Source organism: Phoxinus phoxinus, assembly GCF_949152265.1.
Source record: "Phoxinus phoxinus genome assembly, chromosome: 5".
Classification (NCBI taxonomy): domain Eukaryota; kingdom Metazoa; phylum Chordata; class Actinopteri; order Cypriniformes; family Leuciscidae; genus Phoxinus; species Phoxinus phoxinus.
The window spans coordinates 25946086-25966586 of NC_136880.1; the positions used below are offsets into that span (position 1 = coordinate 25946086).

The following is a 20501-nucleotide window of genomic DNA, read 5'->3' on the forward strand; positions in this document are numbered from 1 at the left end:
ATCTTTCCACACTATTATATGAAACTCACTCATCATCCTCTGAGGGATTCAATTCCTTTCTATCTGATTCATACTTCATGCACGGATAGACATAATGCCCTAAATGCAGGTCATCAATATCATTCTACAATGTTTCCAGGCTTGAAAAAGAAGCACAGACGTGAAAAAGATGTACTTGTTGTATCTACTTGAAAAAGGTGTCTGTCAGAGAGAGGCTGTTGCTAATGGGATGTCTTTCCACGTGGCTTGTTTTTCTTGTTATAACACAAATGCAGAGCTGGATTTTTTTTTTTTCTAGTGGAAGAATAAGATGGTTAAAAAAAAAAAACGTGTTTGAATATTATGTAGGCAAAGTTAATGTACTTATTTCACCATGTCTTATTAATTTATCAAAATCAAGTAAATCTCATATTCATAAAGCAAGCCAAACATTTACAGGCGAGTAAACATTAGCTATAAATTACCTCCAGTGCAAACTTATTTCAATAGAGAAACCTTTCTGACTCTTTCCAGGAGCATTTTTGAAGGGGATCCTATCTAAGCTGATTTGTGCCTCAGGTATTTTATTGTAATACAAATAAACTCAAAATATAATTACAGTTTAATGTAATATTTACTTTGTGTTTTGTAGGATGTAAATTAAGATTTTTTGTAATTTTGGTACATTTCTCTAATCATCCTTATTTGCATTACATACTATTTTTTTACATACAGCAACACAATTGCATTTAGTCAATTAGCAGACGCCTTCATCCAAAGCGTCTTACAAACGAGGAATACAGCGAGTGATTCATCATGAAGAGGCAAACAACGCAAGAAGTGCTTAAAAATACAAAGTTTCCGTCATTGCTTAGAGTAGCATAAGCTAAACAAGGGAGGGGTTTAACTGAAAAAGAAAATTGTATTGCTTTTATGATGTGCACAAGTGACAATAGGTGATGTGGAGGTTGAACAAAAAGTCGCGAGGATTTCAATTGTGATCTGAGAAATGTACCAAAGCAACTGAGAGAAACTGATAACTAAAATAAAAAAAAGTTAGCTTTATTGAGAATCATTACTCCAAACATTTAATCTAACGCCTTATGAGCAAATTCTTAAAAATATTTGACTTGTAGTGTGTTAATAGAATCATGACCCAGATTGTGTTACTTTATAACAAAAATTACTTATAAAATGACATGTTTTTGCCTGAAATAAAATGATTAAATGTAAAACGGTTCATGATGCTTTTGGTGTTATTGCTTCTTAACTGATCCAAATGTCTTTATAGCAGTCTTTATAACAGAGGCAGTAGATGGTGTTGTGTGACAACAACACGAGTGCCAGGAGACAGTGGTGACATGTGGCATATATCTCGCAGTCGCGCTCTGAACAGGTTGTAATGAGAGCCAGTGGGGTTTCAGCGTAGCCTAACAACCCTTGTGTTTGTTTCTGCATATCAGTCAGGGATCTGTAGATTGCTGCTCTCCTGATGATTTCACACACTCTGAATTGATTGCCTCTTCACTTTTCCAACTACGTGCTCATATACTTGAAAGTTTTACAGATTTTGTTTTATTTTTTTACTGAATACAAATTTAAAAGCACTGTGTGAACAGCTTATTTTGAACTGATTAGAAATCACAACATCATAAGATAATGTGACATTGAAAGCATGATTGACAAAAACTGGCAATCAATTCAGTTGAAAGGTTTTATATAGGATACAAATTTTTAACCTACAGTGTGCAAAAAAATGTACAAGCACTACTGAGGAACATCACGTAACAGCAGGCCACCGAAATCTCTTCACAATCAGTGTCAGAAGCTCGAGGGGTGATGAACATCAACAGATTAACACCTGACAATGAATTATCCAAATTACACCAATGAAGCAAAATCACTTGAGTTTTTCATATTAACATCACATTTATTCCATCCCACACCACAGGGCATCAATGCCAGAACGAAAGAATAATTCATCATTCATACCACAACAGCAAAACTCTCTCACATATCGGTTGCAAACCGAACGTGACTTTTAAAATGGTCGCACAATAGTTCTCATGAATGCTTTAGGGATGTGATGACTAACAAAACCTTGACGATTAGTGTGAACAAACTACAGTAAGAGGATTTGGACATAAAGTTAATCTCATGCATGAAAAGTATGATGTAACACATGTAAATGTTAGTTTTGCATACTCACTTCGAAAAAGCCATCAGAGATGAGTGAGTGATCTCTCCCCTCATTGACTAAATGCTTGTGATACCAAAAAGTGACCTGCTGAATTAGTCATATAAATAAAGTTACGTTTCTATACACAGTGAAAGCTGTAATAATATCAGATGTACCTCTTCGACCAGCATCTTTAAAGAAAGACAGCCTATTAACGGATGTAAGTTCTGTAAAATTGTGCCTACATGATGACCAGAACAAATCTCTGAACAAAAGCACGTTTTTCTAAAAATCCTTGGTCCCTCTAAGCGGTGTGCCGATCGTTAGTTGTAGATGAGAGCTTTCCATGGTTCGCTCGTTTTTAAACTGGGCTGGCTGTGCAGGTGAAGGAGAAGTGTAAAACGGCCATGCTGAAAATGTAAACTTAGCTCAGCAAGTCTGGTTGGAGGCCAATTCTCTGAAGCACATCCTCGGGCATGCAAAACACAGGGTTCACCGGTTTGATCTGCTCATCTCCCAGCAAAGACAGACCGGCCACACCAAACAGAGTGTGGAAAGGATCCACCTGGACAGAAAGACCATTGAAAAATAATATACATTATACTAATAACAATGAACTGCAGAGGATGATAAGATCTGTTTAAAGAACGGTAAGTCCTATAAAAATAACAAGCAAAATGTTTATGCATATGCAACATTTTTGTGTGACAAACTCCATAGAGCTTACCATGTCTCCAGGCCTGTCAGCGAAGCCTCCGGTCTCTTCATCCTGGCAAGCAAGAATAAAATTGCGCAGTTTCGCTTTGTCAATCCAGTGAATTCTGCCAATGATCTTCAAAGATGCAAGAACCCACCAGGAATAGCAGACATCAGGCAGCTGAAATGAGAAAAATAATAAAATCATCCACAGTTGTATTTGCTCTTTCAGAAAATTTCATTATTTTCAATTTTGTTTATTTATTTGGTCAATTTCAGTTTAGGTTTAAGATGTACAAATACATTTATTTTAATCAGATTTTTTTCAATAATATTTTTATTTAGTTTCAATAGGCAATAAGGTTCGGTTTTAATATTTTATAACAGCACAAATTGTACTCTATTCAACTTTATTTCCAGACTCAAGGTCCATTAGAATAGAAACAATAACAGACAATACAAAATACAATATAATACAAAACACTAAAGAGAGACAATTAAACCATAATATACTATTTATTATCCCGCAACAATGACTGGATCAGATGCTCTCTTCCATGAGCAGAATGCACTGATAGTCAAAAGTCAGATTAAATCATACTATCCAGCATTGATAGAAAATATGAGAACAAATGTCATTTCATCTGTAATACCATTTAGTTTTTATTCTTTTAACAAACAAAGTTATTTTTCATTAATACCTATGATCTACGAGACATCTTACCTTCTCTGGTCTCCCATTCAGGCCTCCTGATGGCAACTGTCTTTCACAGAGCCACCAGCCCAAAAGATCTGCATTTACTTGATGAAGCTGCCCGGTGACGGACAAGAAACCTGTGCAGCAGTAAATCTGAAGACAGGATGAGAAAAACATTACTGAGAGACAGAGCACCACTTACAAACACACTAAAAGGGCATAAAAACCTCAAATATCTCACCTGACCAGCATGAGACTCTGAACCAGGCCTACAACCAAAACCACCATCAAAGTTCATACAGGACAGCACAAACTCAACGGCCTTGTCCATGTTGATAGCATCCATCTTGCCCTACAGAGAAATTTGTCTTGTTATATGTATTTCTAACCTTCAAAGGTTGCAGGAAACACCATAAAAGAAAATTTTAATATAATATTGAATGCAAAAGAACTGACCAGTAGTGCCAATGTCGCAACCGCACAAAAGGAAAACCGTGTATCTATTTCACCTGTTAAGGAAAAAAACAGGCCATCATGTACCATTTAAATGCTATTTATTTAACTAAAGACAGAAAAAAAATATATATATATAAATGTACCCCATTTGTCCCCGGCGAATGAGCCGTCCTCCTGCTGCAGTCCTCTAACATAGTCCACCACTTTGTCCACATCAATGACATTAATGCAATCATACAAGGACAGGATCTAAAAAATAAAATAAAATAAAAAACCCTCCCATGAATTTCTGTGTAGTAATTTTTGTACAGCCATTTATTACTCATTACAGTCGCCTTGAATGGAATATTGCAGCATTTATTAGAAATAATCCGTGCACTTCATTATTTTTTGAAAAAAAGTATGAGCCCTCGACGTAATCTTTAATCAAAATAACTCCCCCTCCCTCTTGCAGCGAAATATCTTCTCTTCTCTGACGACGTGTTTACTAGCGTGAGGGCAGGACAACCTGTCACTCACATGAGATCAACCAATAGCAAACCACAACAATCCAATCAATTCCTGATGGACAAAATTAATTCCCGCCCCACATTTTTTTTCTTGTTCAGAAAGAAGTTTCCCTTGGATATACGTGTATATAAAAGAAGTCAATGGCAACTTCAGTTTCTTGCCGATTCCTGCTGACCTGTACAGCACTGAGGGTGTAGAGGAGATGAGGGTCGTGGCCGATGCTGGCGCTGATGCCTCCACAGTCGTGCTGGCAGGACTTGATGAAGTCTATGATCTCCTCACGGTTCATTCGAGAGAGCTGACCCATCAGGTCCATTACTGTCAGACCCCAGTAGATGCCACTCATTCTCAAGTACTCTGACAGCGTGTACTCCTGCAGGAGCCGGTGCAAAATTCATGGGAATTGACATCCAATTTAGTTTATTTATTGAAGGGCAAACATTTTTTTGTGTATTTTTATAAGCCATCAACTTACATAGTCATCCTTCTTGGAGCCATAGGCTGCAATATAGTCTGCATGCTTGTCTAGGAGGAGAGTGTTTGGAGAATCAGGTTTAATGATCACGTCTTTAACCTGGGTTCCCTGAAAGAAAAAATAGTTGTCATCACTTTCTTACAATAAGCTCAAAAACTGCAGTCTGGTAGCCTACATTCCTTTTAGCTCAGACTGTAAACTGTGCTGAATTGACTGGGCGGATGACATGACATGCAGCAATCGTTCTCCTCTTTTAATGTGCGCTGTTTTCTTCACAATCGCATGTCCTTTATGGGGAAACATTATTTGATACACAATTAAATAACTAAAAAAGCAAAGTAGTATGTTTTACATTACCATTCTGGTGGAGAAGTAAGAGAGGACTACAGGCGTACTTCAGCAGTCACACACATTGTACATCATCACATTACTCGCCATTTCTACGGGTGCACGTGAAGGACAAAAAGCATTTACTGGTGACGTTATGCGATTCTGCATTCGCATCTTCTAAACAGACGTTTATTCACTCATGTCACAAAGTGGAGATCGCCAGATTGGTTCTCCTTAACATTTTTTCTCCGGATTGTTGTCATAATCTGAACAATATATATTGTCATGCTGAACTAGTTTTATATGAGCTATTTTTGCAGTTTATTCTTTTTCTAAGAGGGTTGCAAAGCTGTTAGCAAAATTGTAGACATGTTTAATTACAATTTAAAATAGTGATTCGTGGGATTCATACCTTTTTCTAATAAAAAAATTTTTTAAATCCTTTTTTTTTGCAACAGGAAGTGAAGTGAGTTTGTTTTTTACTTGTTTACCCAACATTACTTCTTGAGTCACAATTTTTATTCTATTTTTCATAATGGCAAATCATTAGGTCACAAGAAATATAGGACACAGCTAAATATTAATTTTGTAATTAAATGTCAATAATACAGTTTATACTACTGTCACAATAATTTGGGCAAGAAGAGATACACTTTTTCAAAGTAGTTTATTTTTATTTTGAGGACGTTATCAGTTACAAAAAAAGAAATTCAGAAAGAGCTCTGTAACCATGTTACTTTGTTCAGCTTAACATTTGTTAAGAAGAAATATTTGATATTTAACTCTGAAATGCAGTTTAACATTTGTCAGCTTAACATTTGATCAACTTTGTTGTTTAACGCTACAAACACAAATACGGCAAGGCATGCTGATATGACATAAGGCAACGTGAGTTCCGTGTAGGCAATTTACAATCTGTAAGATATAATCCTGAGATCTATTGATCAAATACATAATCATATACAAAAGATGCTAAACCAAACGATTAGCTCTTGGCATGGAAGTCCTGGGTTTACAGGTTCACTGTTTGAATCTCCCAAGATGTTCTCTTGAGATGATGAGCCTTTGAATTTGAGCAGTTCCTTCATAAATCTGTGGATTCAGACAATAAGCCATTAATAAAATTGTAGCATCTTTAAAAAAAAAAAAAATGAACAAATTAATAAAGGTCTACAATCCTTACCTGGTAAATCTTAGCGTCTCTCATCAGCTTTTCCACAGGATATTCACTATTGAAACCATTCCCACCAAAGATCTGGACGGCATCAGAGGCACACTGGTTTGCAATGTCTCCAGCAAAGGCTTTGGCAATCGAAGCATAGTAGGTGTTCCTGCGGCCCTCATCCACTTCCCAAGCTGCTCTCTGATAGGCCATCCTGGCAAGCTCCACTTTCATGGCCATTTCAGCCAGAAGGAATGACACTGCCTGGTGCTGGGGGTCAGAAAACAGAAGCAGCTTACTCATTATTTATACTGTAGAATTAACTTCATAGTATCAGTTTAGGTTGTCAAACATATTCCTACCTCAGCAATAAACTTGCCAAAAGTTTTTCTTTCCAAAGCGTACTTTGTGGCCTCTTCCAGTGCTCTCTGTGCAAGTCCCACTGCACCGGCAGCCACCTGAAAAGCATCAAGATATGGTTGACATGGCATTATGAATTAGCCAACTGCAATTTGTAAGAAGTAATAACTGCAAAAGGACACTGACTGGTGGTCTGGTCTTGTCAAAGGCACCCATGGCAATCTTGAAGCCGGCTCCTTCTCCAATCAAAACATTCTCCTTCGGGATTCTTACATCCTCAAACGTGATGCCCCTGGTGTCTGAGCATCTCTGGCCCATGTTCAGTTCCTGTTAAACAGGAGAATGGTATTAATATAGTGTTTAAGTATCGTCTGAGTGCATCAGACTGCAGTTGTCAGCAGCTCTTACCTTTCTGCCAGGCTGGAGTCCTGGGGTGTCAGCTTCAACAATAAAGCCTGTGAAAGCCTTGCTAGTAGGACATTTGGGATCGGAATCTGTGCGGGCCAGCAGGAAGTACCTTTAATTGCAAACAAAAAGGTTTATAATTGCCCCAAAAATAGTTATGAATCCAAAGCAGTTCACCTACCAGTTCGCTTTTCCTCCATTGGTGATCCACATTTTCTGACCGTTGACCACATACTCGTCTCCCATCTTCACAGCCCGGGTCTTTATTGCAGCCACATCGGAGCCTGCTCCTGGCTCGGTTACACAGTACGCCTGTCAACACGGTCACATGCATAAACGTGCATCTATGTACTTTCTATGGGAAAGCTTCATAAATATGGATGATTAGAAAAATGACGACAAACTTACACACATTAGAGGTTCTTCTGTCATTCTGCCCAAATATTTCTTCTTCTGGGCATCATTACCACCAATAATGACTGGCATTTGCTGCATGGGAAAAATAACCATTTAATATAATTAAATGAATCGCACTCAAAAATAAGGTCCTAAAACTCTACTTACACCCAGAGAGTTTGCCTCGATGGCTGTCTGTACACCAGTGCAACCAAAGGCCAGCTCCTCTGTGATGAGACAGGCATCAAATATGCCTAGACCCATTCCACCTGGAAAATATTGCAATATCCAACATGGTAAGAATTAAAGGGAAAGTTGTCCTCTCATGCTGATCCAAACTAATTTTTTTATATATATATATATATATCCTGGGTATTTCACTTTTCTATTTAAAAAAAGGAGGCCTAAGGCTGCCAAGCTCTAAAATGACATACAAATTACCATAAAAGCATGGGTAGATGCCAGGGATCCCCAAATATTATCATCCTCAAGCAAGGGACACCCATCCTAAGATTTAAAACGCATCTATATAGTTTTTTGGATACTTAATTTGTACTATGAAATTTTCAAAATATTATCTGGAAAATCGCTGTTTTATTAAGTTACATTATCAAAAAAATATATACTCATGGTACTGTAATATGCATTTATTTATTCAATCATTTACTCTTTTTTAAATTTCCACGGACCTCCTAGCACCCCCGGAAACCACTATGAAAATCACTGCCATAAAAGTATCGTAAAAGGGTTCCATTTGACTTTCACGCTGCATTTCAGCTAATTTCATCTTAAATGTCAGAATTTTCTTTACATAAAAGCTTTCATATGGATTTAGACATATGGTCTACTTTTATGGTGCTTTATGGTATAACTGGATGGAAACTAGCAATCAGTAGATTATTCAAATATCTAATTGTATGCTCAATGGAGGTTTTTTTTTTTTTTTAGATTTAGGTTTGGATTTGGAATGACATGAAGGTGAGTAAATGATGACAGAATGATCATTTTGGGCATCAGCCTTTAGGTCAAATAATGCTAGGACCTTAAAGTACCTACCACAGTCCTCAGGAATATGTCCATTCATTAGACCCAGCTCCCATGCTCTCTTAATGAGAGGAAATGGATACTGCCAGGAGGAAATCACAAATTACAATTTTTGCAAATCAAAATATGTAATATGGTGGACAGGTAGATTTAAACAACTTACTTCACCACTTCTGTCATATGATGGGGCAGCTGGGACAATCTCCTCTCGTGCAAACTTTCTTGCCAACTCCTGGAACTCTTTCTGCTGGTCAGTAAATTCTGTTAAATTTGAGGAATAGTGTGTTGAGATGGTGTATGGTGCCTTGGCATTTTTTAAAACACAGTGAGCAGAAGTAGCATTGTAATCAGAGGATGATCATACATACCAAAGCTGAAGCCTCCATGAGCTCCAGTCAAGCTGGCAGTCGCTGCTCTGGCACTAGCTTGAGGGCCAGAACTCTGAAACCTGAGTCCAGCCTGAACACCTGCCCTCAAAACCTGTTGGACAATGATTAAATACAGATCATTACAAATGTCTGCACTGACCTGACAAAGTTTTATTTTTTCACAGACCTGACAATTTGAAAGACACCACGGTAAAATGACGTCATACAAATAATTCACAATTTAACCTTACCTATATACAATAGCATTGTATTTAATCACTGTCATCTTAATTTAATAAAAATTGAATTAAAATGTTATATAATTCTAATATAGAATGAGTTTGGCAAGAGTATGAAACTGTATATTTGCAGTAGTATGCCAAGACGAGGTTTATATCCTGCCAGGCACTTTGTTTATAGGCAGGGTTACAAAAATCAACGTGAAACTACGAGTAGGAGAAGGAGAAACTTCACCACATTAATCAATAAACGTATCACATTTGTAAAAACTTCATGATCACAGATGTAACGTTAATGATTTTCTCTTAACTTGGCAAATAGTTGAGCGTCGACTAGGAACTCAGCTTATCTAACAGCCTAGCGTTAGGCTAGCTATCTCTCAAATTCGCCAGAATTTAGATTTTGAAACAAATAAAATGGCATGCATATGTAAAATAGTTACTGTTCGCAAATACGTCAAGAGAAATGTGTATATACCTTGTTAAAAAGCATCGCTAGTTCTCAGCAGCAGCTCAGATCCTTCAATGCCCTTACAATGTTCACCAAACAGAAATAATGAAGTGCCAACCAATCAACGACCTCTGTTTTATCACGTGATTAAGCACCGTCGCTCCAGTGACTTTTGCCCTACTTTTGTTATAAAACCCCAAAGATGATAAAAATATTAGATCTTCTTATGAAGATTTTTTATTAATCCTCAAGACCATTAGTCAAATTGAGGAAAATCGTGTCCTCAATAATCTTATTAATATTATGTTAAAAAAATAACCTTTGCTTCAAACTTCCTTTCTGTATTTAATACGCCATCTATGTCATCAATTAATTTATTCATATACTTGCTAAATACAATTGTATTAATTAGATAAATACAATTGTATGTATATATCATGTATAGAGGGATTGGCATAGGGGATTGGATAGTATAAGACCCCATCCAATCTTAATTAAATTATTTAAATAATCCTAATACTTATTTTAAAAAGTAGGATTTAAAAACGTTATGACTTAAAAAAATAAATAAGAAAAATAATAAACCAAAATGAGTGGATTGTAACAGGCAGTATTTCCAGTAGGGGGATTAGTAAACACACACATGGGCGGGTCGCCCTTTAGACTGGTGACATAGCTGTCTTGACAGATGCCAGTATCAGTAGCTTTGGCGCTAGTAAAAATGCTCAACTGTATCTAGTCTTTTGTCGCACCGTTCGTTTATTACATCGGATCTCTCAATAAAAGCGGACAGACGGGTAAATAAATGACAAGCATATGCAAGTGTAATGCTTGCTGACGGCCGAACTGCTCAGTTTTGACACATCCTCAGCTAGCTCTCCGGCTAGCGCACTCAAACTTGAGGAGGGGATGTCTCCGGACGTCAACCCCAACATCCTCCTGGGGAGAATACGCTTTTTAAACAAGTGCATTGAATGTTTCCGAAAAAGTGAACATCTGCCGGAGTCCCTGTGTTACGTGCCGAAAGAGGTTTGCTACAAAATCTGTAAGGATTCGTCGTCGGGCTCCGTTTCCGCGTCCTCGTCAACAGCTGGCAACTCCGGTGGCAAAAGCGTGGTGTCGGTGAGGGAGAGCCCGCATCAGGCGCCACACAAGAAATCATGCAAGTGCAACATCGAGCCCAAGAAATCGACATGTATACGGACAACAGGGGAGGAGTACTGCAACGGCCATGGCCTGTGGGTCAAAATAAGCAAGGTAGAACATGTATATGTATTATTAGGTGTTGCCTGGAACTGGTGTCAGAGTCAGACGCTATTCTTATTGATCTGCTGAATCATTATTGATATCAGAATACACAGGGCTTCCTGGTTCATGACGTCACTGCATGTAATCTGTTGGTGTGGCTCCCGGAATCTTCCACTCTTCAGCTCAATGGACATTCAAATGAGAGTCAGCCTGTTTTGTTTGTCCCTCTGATTGTTTGAGTGCCCCATCACAGGAGCAGCTGGAGGAGTATCGTGCTGGTCTGGACATAGAGGAGGGCTGGATCCTGGTGTGTAAACACACAGAAGGTGGAGACAGACTGGTGCCAGTGGAATCTCCCGAAACCATCAGCCGCCAACAGCAGCTCTTTGGCTATGACCACAAGCCTTGTAGCAGGTTTGTGAATTTTTAAATGTCCACCATTCTCTATTCCCCTGATCCATGTAAACTTACACTGTGAATCTTCAAATTGTGAGCAAAAATTTGACATTCAAAAGTACCTTTATTTATTTAAAGATAAATGCTTGTATTCAGCAACGACGCATCATTTGATAAAAAGTGACATTAAAGATAGATAGATAGATATAGTTTTATTTGTCCCTTAAGAGGAAATTAGTTACCACCGTAGATGCGTAAATAACACAGACAACACATAACATGTCATATCATAATACAATCAAAACCAATCACACACATCACCCAAAAAAGAGAGAGCATAAGATGACATACAGTATCAATGGCTGATTTCCTATGTGTTTAGAGCTCGTATAGATACAGGAACAAAACTCTTACTATACCTGGCCTTTCTACACATTGGTAATCTATATCTCTGGCCAGAAGGCAGGGGGATAAAACTTTTATAATGTTCTAATTACATTCTATAAAATAAACTGTCTGATATATTCAGCTCAGTACTTGAATTGACTGTCAATGTGAAATGAGTGTATTAATATTAACTGTTAAAGTAACATTATTAACTATTGATAGAAAAAAAAATTGAAATAAAATCCGGACGATGACCATTCAATGGATATAAATTACGAAAAAATTTCCTTAACGGCTTTGTAGGTGGGAGCAGGTGGTGGATGTGGAAAACTCCTTACACATGGGTGCCAAACCCAAGGTTGCAGAGCCGGACGAGGCCGCTGTTCGAAAGCTGAGGTGAATGGATGCTCTGGCAAAACAATTCTCTAATATAATTAAACAAAAATGTTTGTGATATTTCCAGTTTTAGTCTAATTAATATTTTCTAATATTAATAATAAGCAGTTAAGTACAGTATGAATAAATTTTTTTGAATAAATGAGTAGATCCAGAAAAAAAATTGCATCATGTTATTGACCCAGATCTTCCCTAATTCTGAGGGACTGTATGCAATCTGTCTCCCAGGTATGTCCCTCCTACATGGATGTTTGAATGTGACGAGGACCTCGTACACTACTTCTACGACCACATTGGGAAGGAAGATGAAAATCTTGGCAGTGTGAAGCAATGCGTGACGAGCATTGATGTGTCTTCTAGTTCGGTATGTGAGGGCTTAGTATCATTTCGTGTAATAGTGAAGGGCAAAGTGCTGAGTGTACATATCAGATGTTCTAGACTAGTACTAAGTAGTACTAGTAGTAAGTGAGTTTTTATGTTTGAAGGAGGACCCCAGTGGTGGTGCAAGCTGCCTGACAGATGGAGACACTGAGACATTCTGGGAGAGCGATGGCATGCAGGGACAGCACTGGATCCGTCTGCACATGAAGAGAGGCACTGTGGTAAAGTAAGGACAACTGATTTGCTAGTCACTCTAATTATCATGGACTTTGTTCACAATGCACTCAAACCTGGTTTGGTTATCAAATCCGAACCTTTGAGACTGACTGTCTGAAATCAAATCAGAGTTTGCTCAGACCGTGTTGTCAATATTCGGTGTGTCTACATCGTATGAAATCCGATCTGATCAAGTTCCAAAAAGTCAATTTTTTTTGGATTCAAACATCATGTGTTTGTAAACATCATCATATTTGATCTGAACGTATTTGAGTCAGATTATAAACTCTGAACATAAAAACATACATTATTTTTTTTTCTCTTCCTTTAGCAAACTGATATTAACAGTGGATTCAACAGATGATAACTACATGCCCAAAAGAGTGACTGTATATGGTGGAGAGGGAGATAATCTCAAGAAATACAGTGATGTAACAATAGATGAGTAAGTAATGTGTTTTATTATTTAAAGCCTACTAAACTTTTTTGGTGCAGTGTTTTGTTTGGAAAGTGTGCTTGGGATATTTAAATTTTTCTTAAATAAATGTCTCTTTGTTATTTTGTTATATAATTCAATAACTTTCATACATTTTAAGTGTGGTTTAAAAGTTTTTGGGGCCAGTTACCACTTTATATGTTTACATGCTACATTAGTAGCACCATTTTCAAGTTATAAATATGTAAAGGCTATATACAGTTTTGAATATTGCAACAGTATGGCTTTATTTCTCTCATAGCAACTTAATAGGAGAGGTTTGTGTTCTGGAGGACATGACATCACATTTGCCTGTCATAGAGGTCAGGATTGAGGAATGCAGAGGTAAGATTCATCTGACATGACATGCTGTCATCTGAAAGACGAAGCCAGACTCATGACTGTTCATCTCGATTCTTAGATATTTCTTGTCATTATATTTTGCTGTAGATGAGGGAATCGATGTACGGATCAGGGGTCTAAAGATCAAATCGTCCTGCGAGCGTGACTTGGGCCTCAACGCAGACGTGTTCCAGTCTCCCAACCTAGTGCGCTACCCGAGATTGGAGGGCACCCCTCCTGATGTCCTCTATCGCCGTGCTCTGGTCATTCAGAGGTAACACCCAGCAATTTGTGATTTTGGAAGGCCTATATGTGAGCTTTTGTCCACTCTCAGTATTGTTTTTGTGTGTCTAGGTTCATCACACTCCTGGACAGTCTATTGCCACATATGGTGCCTGCATGGGACTACAGCCTTGGAACATTCAACCAGATCAAAGTTAGTACTCTTTTCTAGGACAAGTGTGTCTTGTTTGTAGTGCTGGGTATCGATTCAAATTTCAAGAATCGATTTGATTCCGATTCTCAAGATCTTGAATCGATTATCATTATTCGATTCGATTCGATTCGATCCGATCTGATCCAATCTTATATTTTTAAAATCAAAAGTTTTTATTGTTCATGAACAATCAAGTTTTTGTATTAAATAACATTCACAAACATACATTAATGTTGTAAAAATGTATTGTTCACTCAATGTATTGATGTTAGATAAGGCATTAATGTTAATGAATGGTATCTTAATGTAGTGTTACCAACTAAACAGGAGATAAAACGTGTTTTATTTGACTTGACTGTCCTTTTATTTAATCCAAAACTGCGTTCATATTTAGAAGGCCTTTAAACTAGATACAACCGCACACGATACCACTTTAGGGGCCGTTCACATATCGCGTTTTATGAGCGTGCAAATTCAGTGAGAAGCACTTCAATGCATCTCAACAGGTCATGTGACAAAAACCAGCGGTCTTTCCGTAACAACATGGAAAGCTCGGCCGAACAGCTGATCATAGCTGTACAGGGCGGCTTTTTATTTCTCATCTCAATGAATATATCTAGTAGTAAAGCTAATGCAAGGGCTAGAAATCAATTAATTATTTGATGATACTTCCTCGTCATCATGGAGAGCGCAGTTTGCACCGCTTTCTCCTCTCCACAAGCGCGTGCTTTCCCTTTGCGTCTGTCGTTGCTATGCAACCATGAACAGAGGCGCGCCTAGAAAACGAATTTGCACGCGCAAAAAACGCACTATGAACGGCTCTTTCCTCCTCTCTTGTCAACAAGTGGATTCAGAGAAACCGCATTAGCAGCGCCGCCGGTCGCCATGTCTCGGTGTGTTTATGGGGAAAATGTAGGCCTGTTATTAAATCGATCCTCTGAGTTACGGATCGATCTTTAGAAATTAATATGAAAATCGATTCAGAATTGGTGAATCGATTTTTTCAACACAGCACTACTTGTTTGTATATCAGAAGTTTAAACTGGCAAGGCTTTAAATCACATGCAAATAAATAAACTTTCGTGATGATGAAAAACCGCAATGTCACGTGAGAGTAACAGCGATAGAGATGATAATCAAAAGAAACTGTAACCGATAGAATGTGCAGCACAATCTAATATTGTCATATCGTACACCCCATACCATTTTTTACTCTTTCCTCAAACTTTGTGCTGCTCTGTAGTGCATAAAGCAGTTCCTGCTGTTGTCCAAGCGTCGCTCTGCCCTCATCACCCAGTGCCTGAAGGACTCTGAGACCAGTAAGCCTAACTTCATGCCCCGCCTTTACATCAACCGTCGCCTTGCCATGGAGCACCGTGACAACCCCACTCTGGACTCCACGTGTAAAAATGCTGTCTTCACTCAGGTAATCCACAAAACATGTACCAATATATGTACATAATGTATTATTTCTGTGTTTGCCTAACACATATTCTACCATTCAAAAGTTTTTTTGTTTTGTTTTTTAAGAAACGAGTGCTGCATTCAGCAAAACACACAAAAAAATGACCAAAGATTTCTATTTCAAATAATTGCTGTGCGTTTTAACTTTCTATTCATCAAATAGTCATGAAACATTGTTTCCACAAAAGTATTAAACAGCTGTTTTCAACATTGACAGTAATTAGAAATGTTTCTTGAGCAGTAAATCATCATATTAGAATGATTTCTGAAGGATCATGTGACACTGAAGACTGGAGTAATGATGCTGAAAATTCAGCTTCGCCATTACAGGAATAAATAGCTTTTTTAAATATATTGAAATAGAAAACAGTTATTTTTATTGTAATGTTATACAATGTTTACAATATTACCATTTGTACTGTATTTTTGATCAAACAAATGCAGCCTTGGTGAGGATAAGAGACTTAAAAATCTTACAGAGATCAAAAAACACCCTAGTCTTTTGAATAGTAGTGTTTATAATTGTATTGTCGTTATGTAGGTGTATGAGGGTCTGAAGCCGTCTGACAAGTATGAAAAAACTCTGGACTACAGGTAGAGCTAACGAACTCTCTCTGTCTTTCTCTATCTGTCTCTCTCTATCTCTATGTCTCTGGTGAAATCACAGAAGTTACTGGACTTTATTGTATTTAATGTTTTTAAATAGTCAAAATGCTCCAAAAAATACTGGTTCTTCTAATAAACAATCACTCTATTATACTTTATACACACAAATATATATATACATATACATTTTTCTTTCTTACAGGTGGCCAGCACGATATGACCAGTGGTGGGAGTGTAAATTCATTGCAGAAGGCATCATCGATCAAGGTCATACAGTGATAAACTTATTTCACATGTCTGAAATAAAACCGTATTCTCATCTGAGATTTCTTTCTAGCAGGCGGTGGATTTCGAGACAGCCTGGCAGACATGTCTGAAGAGCTTTGTCCCAGCTCATCAGAGTGTCCTGTACCACTTCCATTCTTCACTCGAACCTCTAACCAGGTAACAATCAAGTTATTGCATGCACTGTTCTTTTCTTTCTGTAATAGTACATTTTATGTAAAAAAAAAAAAATGTACCCCGCCGTAGTCCATTGCAATGGAGTTGACTCCAATGTAACTGACAAGGTAGTAATGAAGCCGCCTTTATATAATGATGAAACTGTTTTTGGATTAGGGAGCTGGAGAGGCCAGAGACTTCTATGTGCCAAATCCTTCATGCAGAGAATTCCACAAGTTTGAGTGGATTGGGCAACTAATGGGCGCAGCTCTTCGTGGAAAAGACTTTCTGGTCAGTTGTGTTGTGTAATTGCAGTGGGACCTTAGTATTCATTAAAGTTAGCATTCCTTTATCATTTGGTAGAAGAGGGGGTTTCATCATATTTATCCTTTAGGTTCTGGCTTTGCCAGGGCTGGTGTGGAAGCAGCTGATTGGAGAAACGGTCAGCTGGACGAAAGATTTTCCTGCAGTAGATTCAGTGCTGGTAAGAAGCCCATATATCTCTCCCGCATGTCTTGGTGCTGACTACTGGAATCAGTGGAACTGATGGAACATGTTTGATGTTGTTCCTTAGGTGAAGTTGTTGGAGGCTATGGAGCATATGGACAAGGACACATTTGACTTTAAGTTCGGCCAGGAGCTTGTGTACACTACACCCCTGAGTGACGGGCGGCTGGTGGAGCTGATTCCAGGAGGAAGTGGAGTGGTGGTCCGATATGAGGATCGCATGGAGTTCATACGCCTGGTACAGAAATCGAGACTAGAAGAGAGCCGGGAACAGGTAAAAATAAGATAAAAAAAGTCTGTTAAAACTATTGCATTTGGAATTAACAGAAAAAACAACATCCTTTTTGAGGACGTACTAAGCATATATTTCTCGATCAGTCCATTAAATCCTGTGCTTAAATCCAAGCTGTGTTCCTGCACTACAGGTAGCTGCCATGCAGGCAGGACTGGTGAAAGTGGTGCCGCAAGCTGTGCTTGATCTCCTGACATGGCAGGAAGTGGAGAAGAAAGTGTGTGGAGACCCAGAGATCACAGTGGAGGCCCTTAAACGCCTCAGTGAGTCATACAGCAGCTGACATGAGCATTAAATAATTGATATTCTCTGCCTCAGCATGAATTCTCGAAGGCGCTGAACCGAATAGTAGATGAAAGTATTACAGGGCTGTACAGCAGTCATTCTCAACTAGTTTTACTTCAGGACGCAAGTTGAATTTGAATTGAGTGTTTTGTTTTGCTAGAATTGTATCAAATGTTTGTTAATGTAATGGGAATTTTCATATATATTACATTAAAAGACTTGCATTATATATATATATATATATATTTATTTATTTTTTTATTTTATTTTTTCTATCAGCACGCTATGAAGACTTGGAACAAACAGATGTCAGAGTGCAATACTTATGGGAAGCCCTGATGAACTTCACCAATGGTTAGTAAGGTTCCTTATCGTACGTGAAACAATAATTTTCAAAAGGAAATACCAAAATTTCTCATGTTGATTTATTTACACTTTTGCTAGAGGATCGTAGCAGGTTTTTGAGGTTTGTGACTGGCAGAAGTCGTCTTCCTGCTCCAATTTACATCTTCCCAGACAAACAAGGGTAAGTTGTAAAGACCATAACAAGAGATCATGGCTGGATTTTCCGATAACGTTGTCTGTTAGCCAAAAAACAGTAAGTAATTTGGATTTTTACGTGGGTGGGTGGTGGGAGAAAAACACTGACATTCTGGATTCGGACGGCAATAAAATCACAGACTACCCCTGTAAATGTTGAAAATACCGTACGACCCCATGAGAAACAATTACCATCCAAATAGGGCTTAACTGACCGTATGCTTTCACTGGTCTTTGAAATAGCTCTGCAGACTGCGCCGTCTTATTCGCTGTATCGCTGCTTTAGTTTGAGCAAACTCCCCTCCACAATCATTCCTTTTTGAATAGACTCCTAAGCCTTTACTGCCTAATGGTTTGCCAGCTGATGTAACTTTGGATAATATAATTAAAAAGCTAACCACAATCAGTGTAATGACAATTCTTTGCATGAAAACACTTGAATTAGCCTAATTGAACACTGGGTGTATTATACTTCAGAATTATATTCGTATAGACGGTCAACAGTGATAAGATAAAGCTAAGGGTGGTCCAGACCAACCTTCCGAACATATGATTTACAGAAGGTATACTTAAAGGTATAGTGGAAGATTTTCTTTTTCCGGGTGGATCATCAAGACTATTGGTCCTCCTAGTCGTCAATCATTCTGGTGATATGTTTACGTAAGGCCGTCGTACGTGCTCGTCCCTAGGTAGTTTTCGCTTTCTGCGCATGCGCTCTTTCAGGTGTATATGTGTGGTGAGTTACGGTTTCAGCCATTCATTGAAGCTCGCCGTTCTCACCGGGTTTTTTCAAAATGTCTGAGGGTCGCAAGAGAAAAAGTGTCTACGAATTGTATGACAAGAAGAGAAAGGCCTCTGAAGAAAGAAACAAGACCAGAGGTTTTTTGGGAGAATATTTAACATGCTGGCGTGCGCTAAAAGCACAGGTTGGGCTTCCCACTGATGCCTCAGTCGCGAAGTTTCTACTCGACAGGTAAAGTTTGGCATGCTATTTGGAGAAATCCATTTAAAATTGCTGCTAGTAAAAGTTAATATAAGCTATGATTAGCGATGCTAGCCCTGGCACAAGTCACGCACCGCGCAGACAAGGTAAACATCTCAATTTGTCTAAAGTAGCCTTATGACCAAATGGTAAAAGTTATCACGCTGAAATGTTATAAAACCTTGTGTGTTCATTTTTGATAATTCCAATATGTGACAGTGGAAAAAGTGCAAATCTTCTTTTTGAAAGTAGGCTTGTATGAGCCATGCCGACAGCAACTTGTAAACCGAGCGTGCACGAGGAGAACTAGGCTCGTGCATGCTCTCTCGTGCACACGTTTAATAGGCGTTCCCTCTCGGGAGCAGGTAGAGTGTTGCGCATGTGCATTTTTTTTTAAAATCGGTTCTTTTCTAAAATTTGGGGAAATTTACCACAATACCTTTAACTAAGAATGTTTCAGGAAACACGTATCAAGAATAAGGTGTAACTTAAGAACGACGTAGCGTTAAGAAGGTTTTGGGAAATCCAGCCCATGTTCATTTAGGTTGTGATCTGAATAAACATTAAACAAACACATTTTTGTCTAGGTCTGAATCCACAGATGCACTTCCTCAATCTTCCACATGTTCCAGCACCCTTTATCTACCCAAATACCCAAGGTGTGTTTATGTAATATAATATTTGGATGATTTCATAATAATGGAATAAAAAGTGATTACCTTTTTTGACTGCTTTTTAAATGTGTTTAATCCGCAGTGCTAAAGTTTGTGAAGAGAAGCTTCGCTATGCTGCATATAACTGTGTGGCCATCGACACAGACATGAGCCCTTGGGAGGAGTGACCTGATTTTGCCATGTTTACTAATTTTACACAGCAGGGTTTTGGCATAAATTAACTGTAGCACCGTGCACATGACCATGTCTACACTATTGCCAATTACATCTGTACAGTATAAATAAATATGTTATAAACAACTCCTGGTTTGCAGTTCTTTCAAGCTTATTAATTAAACTGTTTGAAATTGTAGAAAATCGACAGAGACCACTCATGACAATTTTGTATTTTCGTATTTAATACAAATTTTATTTATTTTTTACAAAATATATTACAATTATAACAATTTGAAATATTGAACTGAAAGAAAACATTTATTGAATGTGAAAGAAATTTATTTTGTAATGTCCCCCTTTTGCTTTACTGACAGCAGCACTGAACAAAGCTACATGAACTCTAAGAACGCCATGATCCAACAGAACAGCTTGTGCTTCAATTGAAGTCAGAACATCTGACAGGTGCTCACATGTCATATTTGATAGGTGAAATAGTCCAGAATCAAATTTCTCAGTTTTAGATTTTTCAA

The 20501-nt window shown here is 38.1% G+C and overlaps 3 protein-coding genes across 5 annotated transcripts; 1 reads left to right on the forward strand and 2 right to left on the reverse strand.

Moving 5' to 3' along the window:
* Window positions 1–1021: 1021 nt before the first annotated feature.
* Window positions 1022–5501, reverse strand: rabggtb (Rab geranylgeranyltransferase subunit beta). 3 transcript variants are annotated; one of them, XM_079611938.1, is made up of 9 exons: window positions 5350–5501; window positions 4993–5042; window positions 4693–4890; window positions 4151–4256; window positions 4008–4060; window positions 3793–3903; window positions 3579–3704; window positions 2886–3035; window positions 1022–2723 (listed from the first exon to the last, which is right to left on the reverse strand). In XM_079611938.1, exons 3-9 carry the CDS (start codon window positions 4861–4863, stop codon window positions 2583–2585), a joined length of 858 nt encoding a protein of 285 aa, XP_079468064.1. In that variant the 5' UTR covers window positions 4864–4890; window positions 4993–5042; window positions 5350–5501; the 3' UTR covers window positions 1022–2582. The 3 variants fall into 3 exon arrangements, with proteins under 3 accessions (XP_079468064.1, XP_079468063.1, XP_079468065.1); XM_079611937.1 differs by having other exon boundaries at window positions 4993–5100; window positions 5350–5488; XM_079611939.1 differs by having other exon boundaries at window positions 5135–5357.
* A 471-nt stretch (window positions 5502–5972) lies between these two features.
* Window positions 5973–10111, reverse strand: acadm (acyl-CoA dehydrogenase medium chain). Its single transcript, XM_079612226.1, has 12 exons — window positions 9775–10111; window positions 9058–9169; window positions 8853–8950; window positions 8702–8771; window positions 7814–7914; window positions 7658–7738; window positions 7431–7561; window positions 7253–7361; window positions 7031–7171; window positions 6847–6942; window positions 6506–6754; window positions 5973–6414 (listed from the first exon to the last, which is right to left on the reverse strand). The coding sequence occupies exons 1-12, from the start codon at window positions 9787–9789 to the stop codon at window positions 6343–6345; spliced, it is 1275 nt and encodes a 424-aa protein (XP_079468352.1). The 5' UTR covers window positions 9790–10111; the 3' UTR covers window positions 5973–6342.
* A 297-nt stretch (window positions 10112–10408) lies between these two features.
* On the forward strand, window positions 10409–20115 carry hectd3 (HECT domain containing 3). Its single transcript, XM_079612225.1, has 21 exons — window positions 10409–11004; window positions 11249–11409; window positions 12082–12174; window positions 12403–12538; window positions 12660–12781; window positions 13103–13216; window positions 13509–13591; window positions 13697–13862; window positions 13943–14024; window positions 15268–15450; window positions 16030–16082; window positions 16297–16361; window positions 16435–16538; window positions 16713–16826; window positions 16930–17019; window positions 17110–17316; window positions 17468–17597; window positions 17899–17973; window positions 18064–18145; window positions 19729–19800; window positions 19898–20115. Exons 1-21 carry the CDS (start codon window positions 10657–10659, stop codon window positions 19980–19982), a joined length of 2565 nt encoding a protein of 854 aa, XP_079468351.1. The 5' UTR covers window positions 10409–10656; the 3' UTR covers window positions 19983–20115.
* Window positions 20116–20501: the final 386 nt, after the last annotated feature.

What these genes read in the sequence shown, in the direction of transcription:
- acadm (XM_079612226.1), bottom strand. An exon ending in ACATATTCCTGAGGACTGTG is followed by an intron (nt 7,915 to 8,701) that starts GTAGGTACTTTA and finishes AATATTTTCCAG; the next exon opens with GTGGAATGGGTCTAGGCATA. An exon ending in GAGACGCTAAGATTTACCAG is followed by an intron (nt 6,415 to 6,505) that starts GTAAGGATTGTA and finishes CTGAATCCACAG; the next exon opens with ATTTATGAAGGAACTGCTCA.
- hectd3 (XM_079612225.1), top strand. Translation starts at nt 10,657, where the DNA reads ATGTCTCCGGACGTCAACCCCAACATCCTCCTGGGGAGAATACGCTTT. An exon ending in CGTGCTCTGGTCATTCAGAG is followed by an intron (nt 13,863 to 13,942) that starts GTAACACCCAGC and finishes TTGTGTGTCTAG; the next exon opens with GTTCATCACACTCCTGGACA. An exon ending in TAGAAGAGAGCCGGGAACAG is followed by an intron (nt 17,317 to 17,467) that starts GTAAAAATAAGA and finishes CCTGCACTACAG; the next exon opens with GTAGCTGCCATGCAGGCAGG.
- rabggtb (XM_079611937.1), bottom strand. An exon ending in GCTCCAAGAAGGATGACTAT is followed by an intron (nt 4,891 to 4,992) that starts GTAAGTTGATGG and finishes CGGCTCCTGCAG; the next exon opens with GAGTACACGCTGTCAGAGTA. An exon ending in TTGCGACATTGGCACTACTG is followed by an intron (nt 3,904 to 4,007) that starts GTCAGTTCTTTT and finishes ATTTCTCTGTAG; the next exon opens with GGCAAGATGGATGCTATCAA.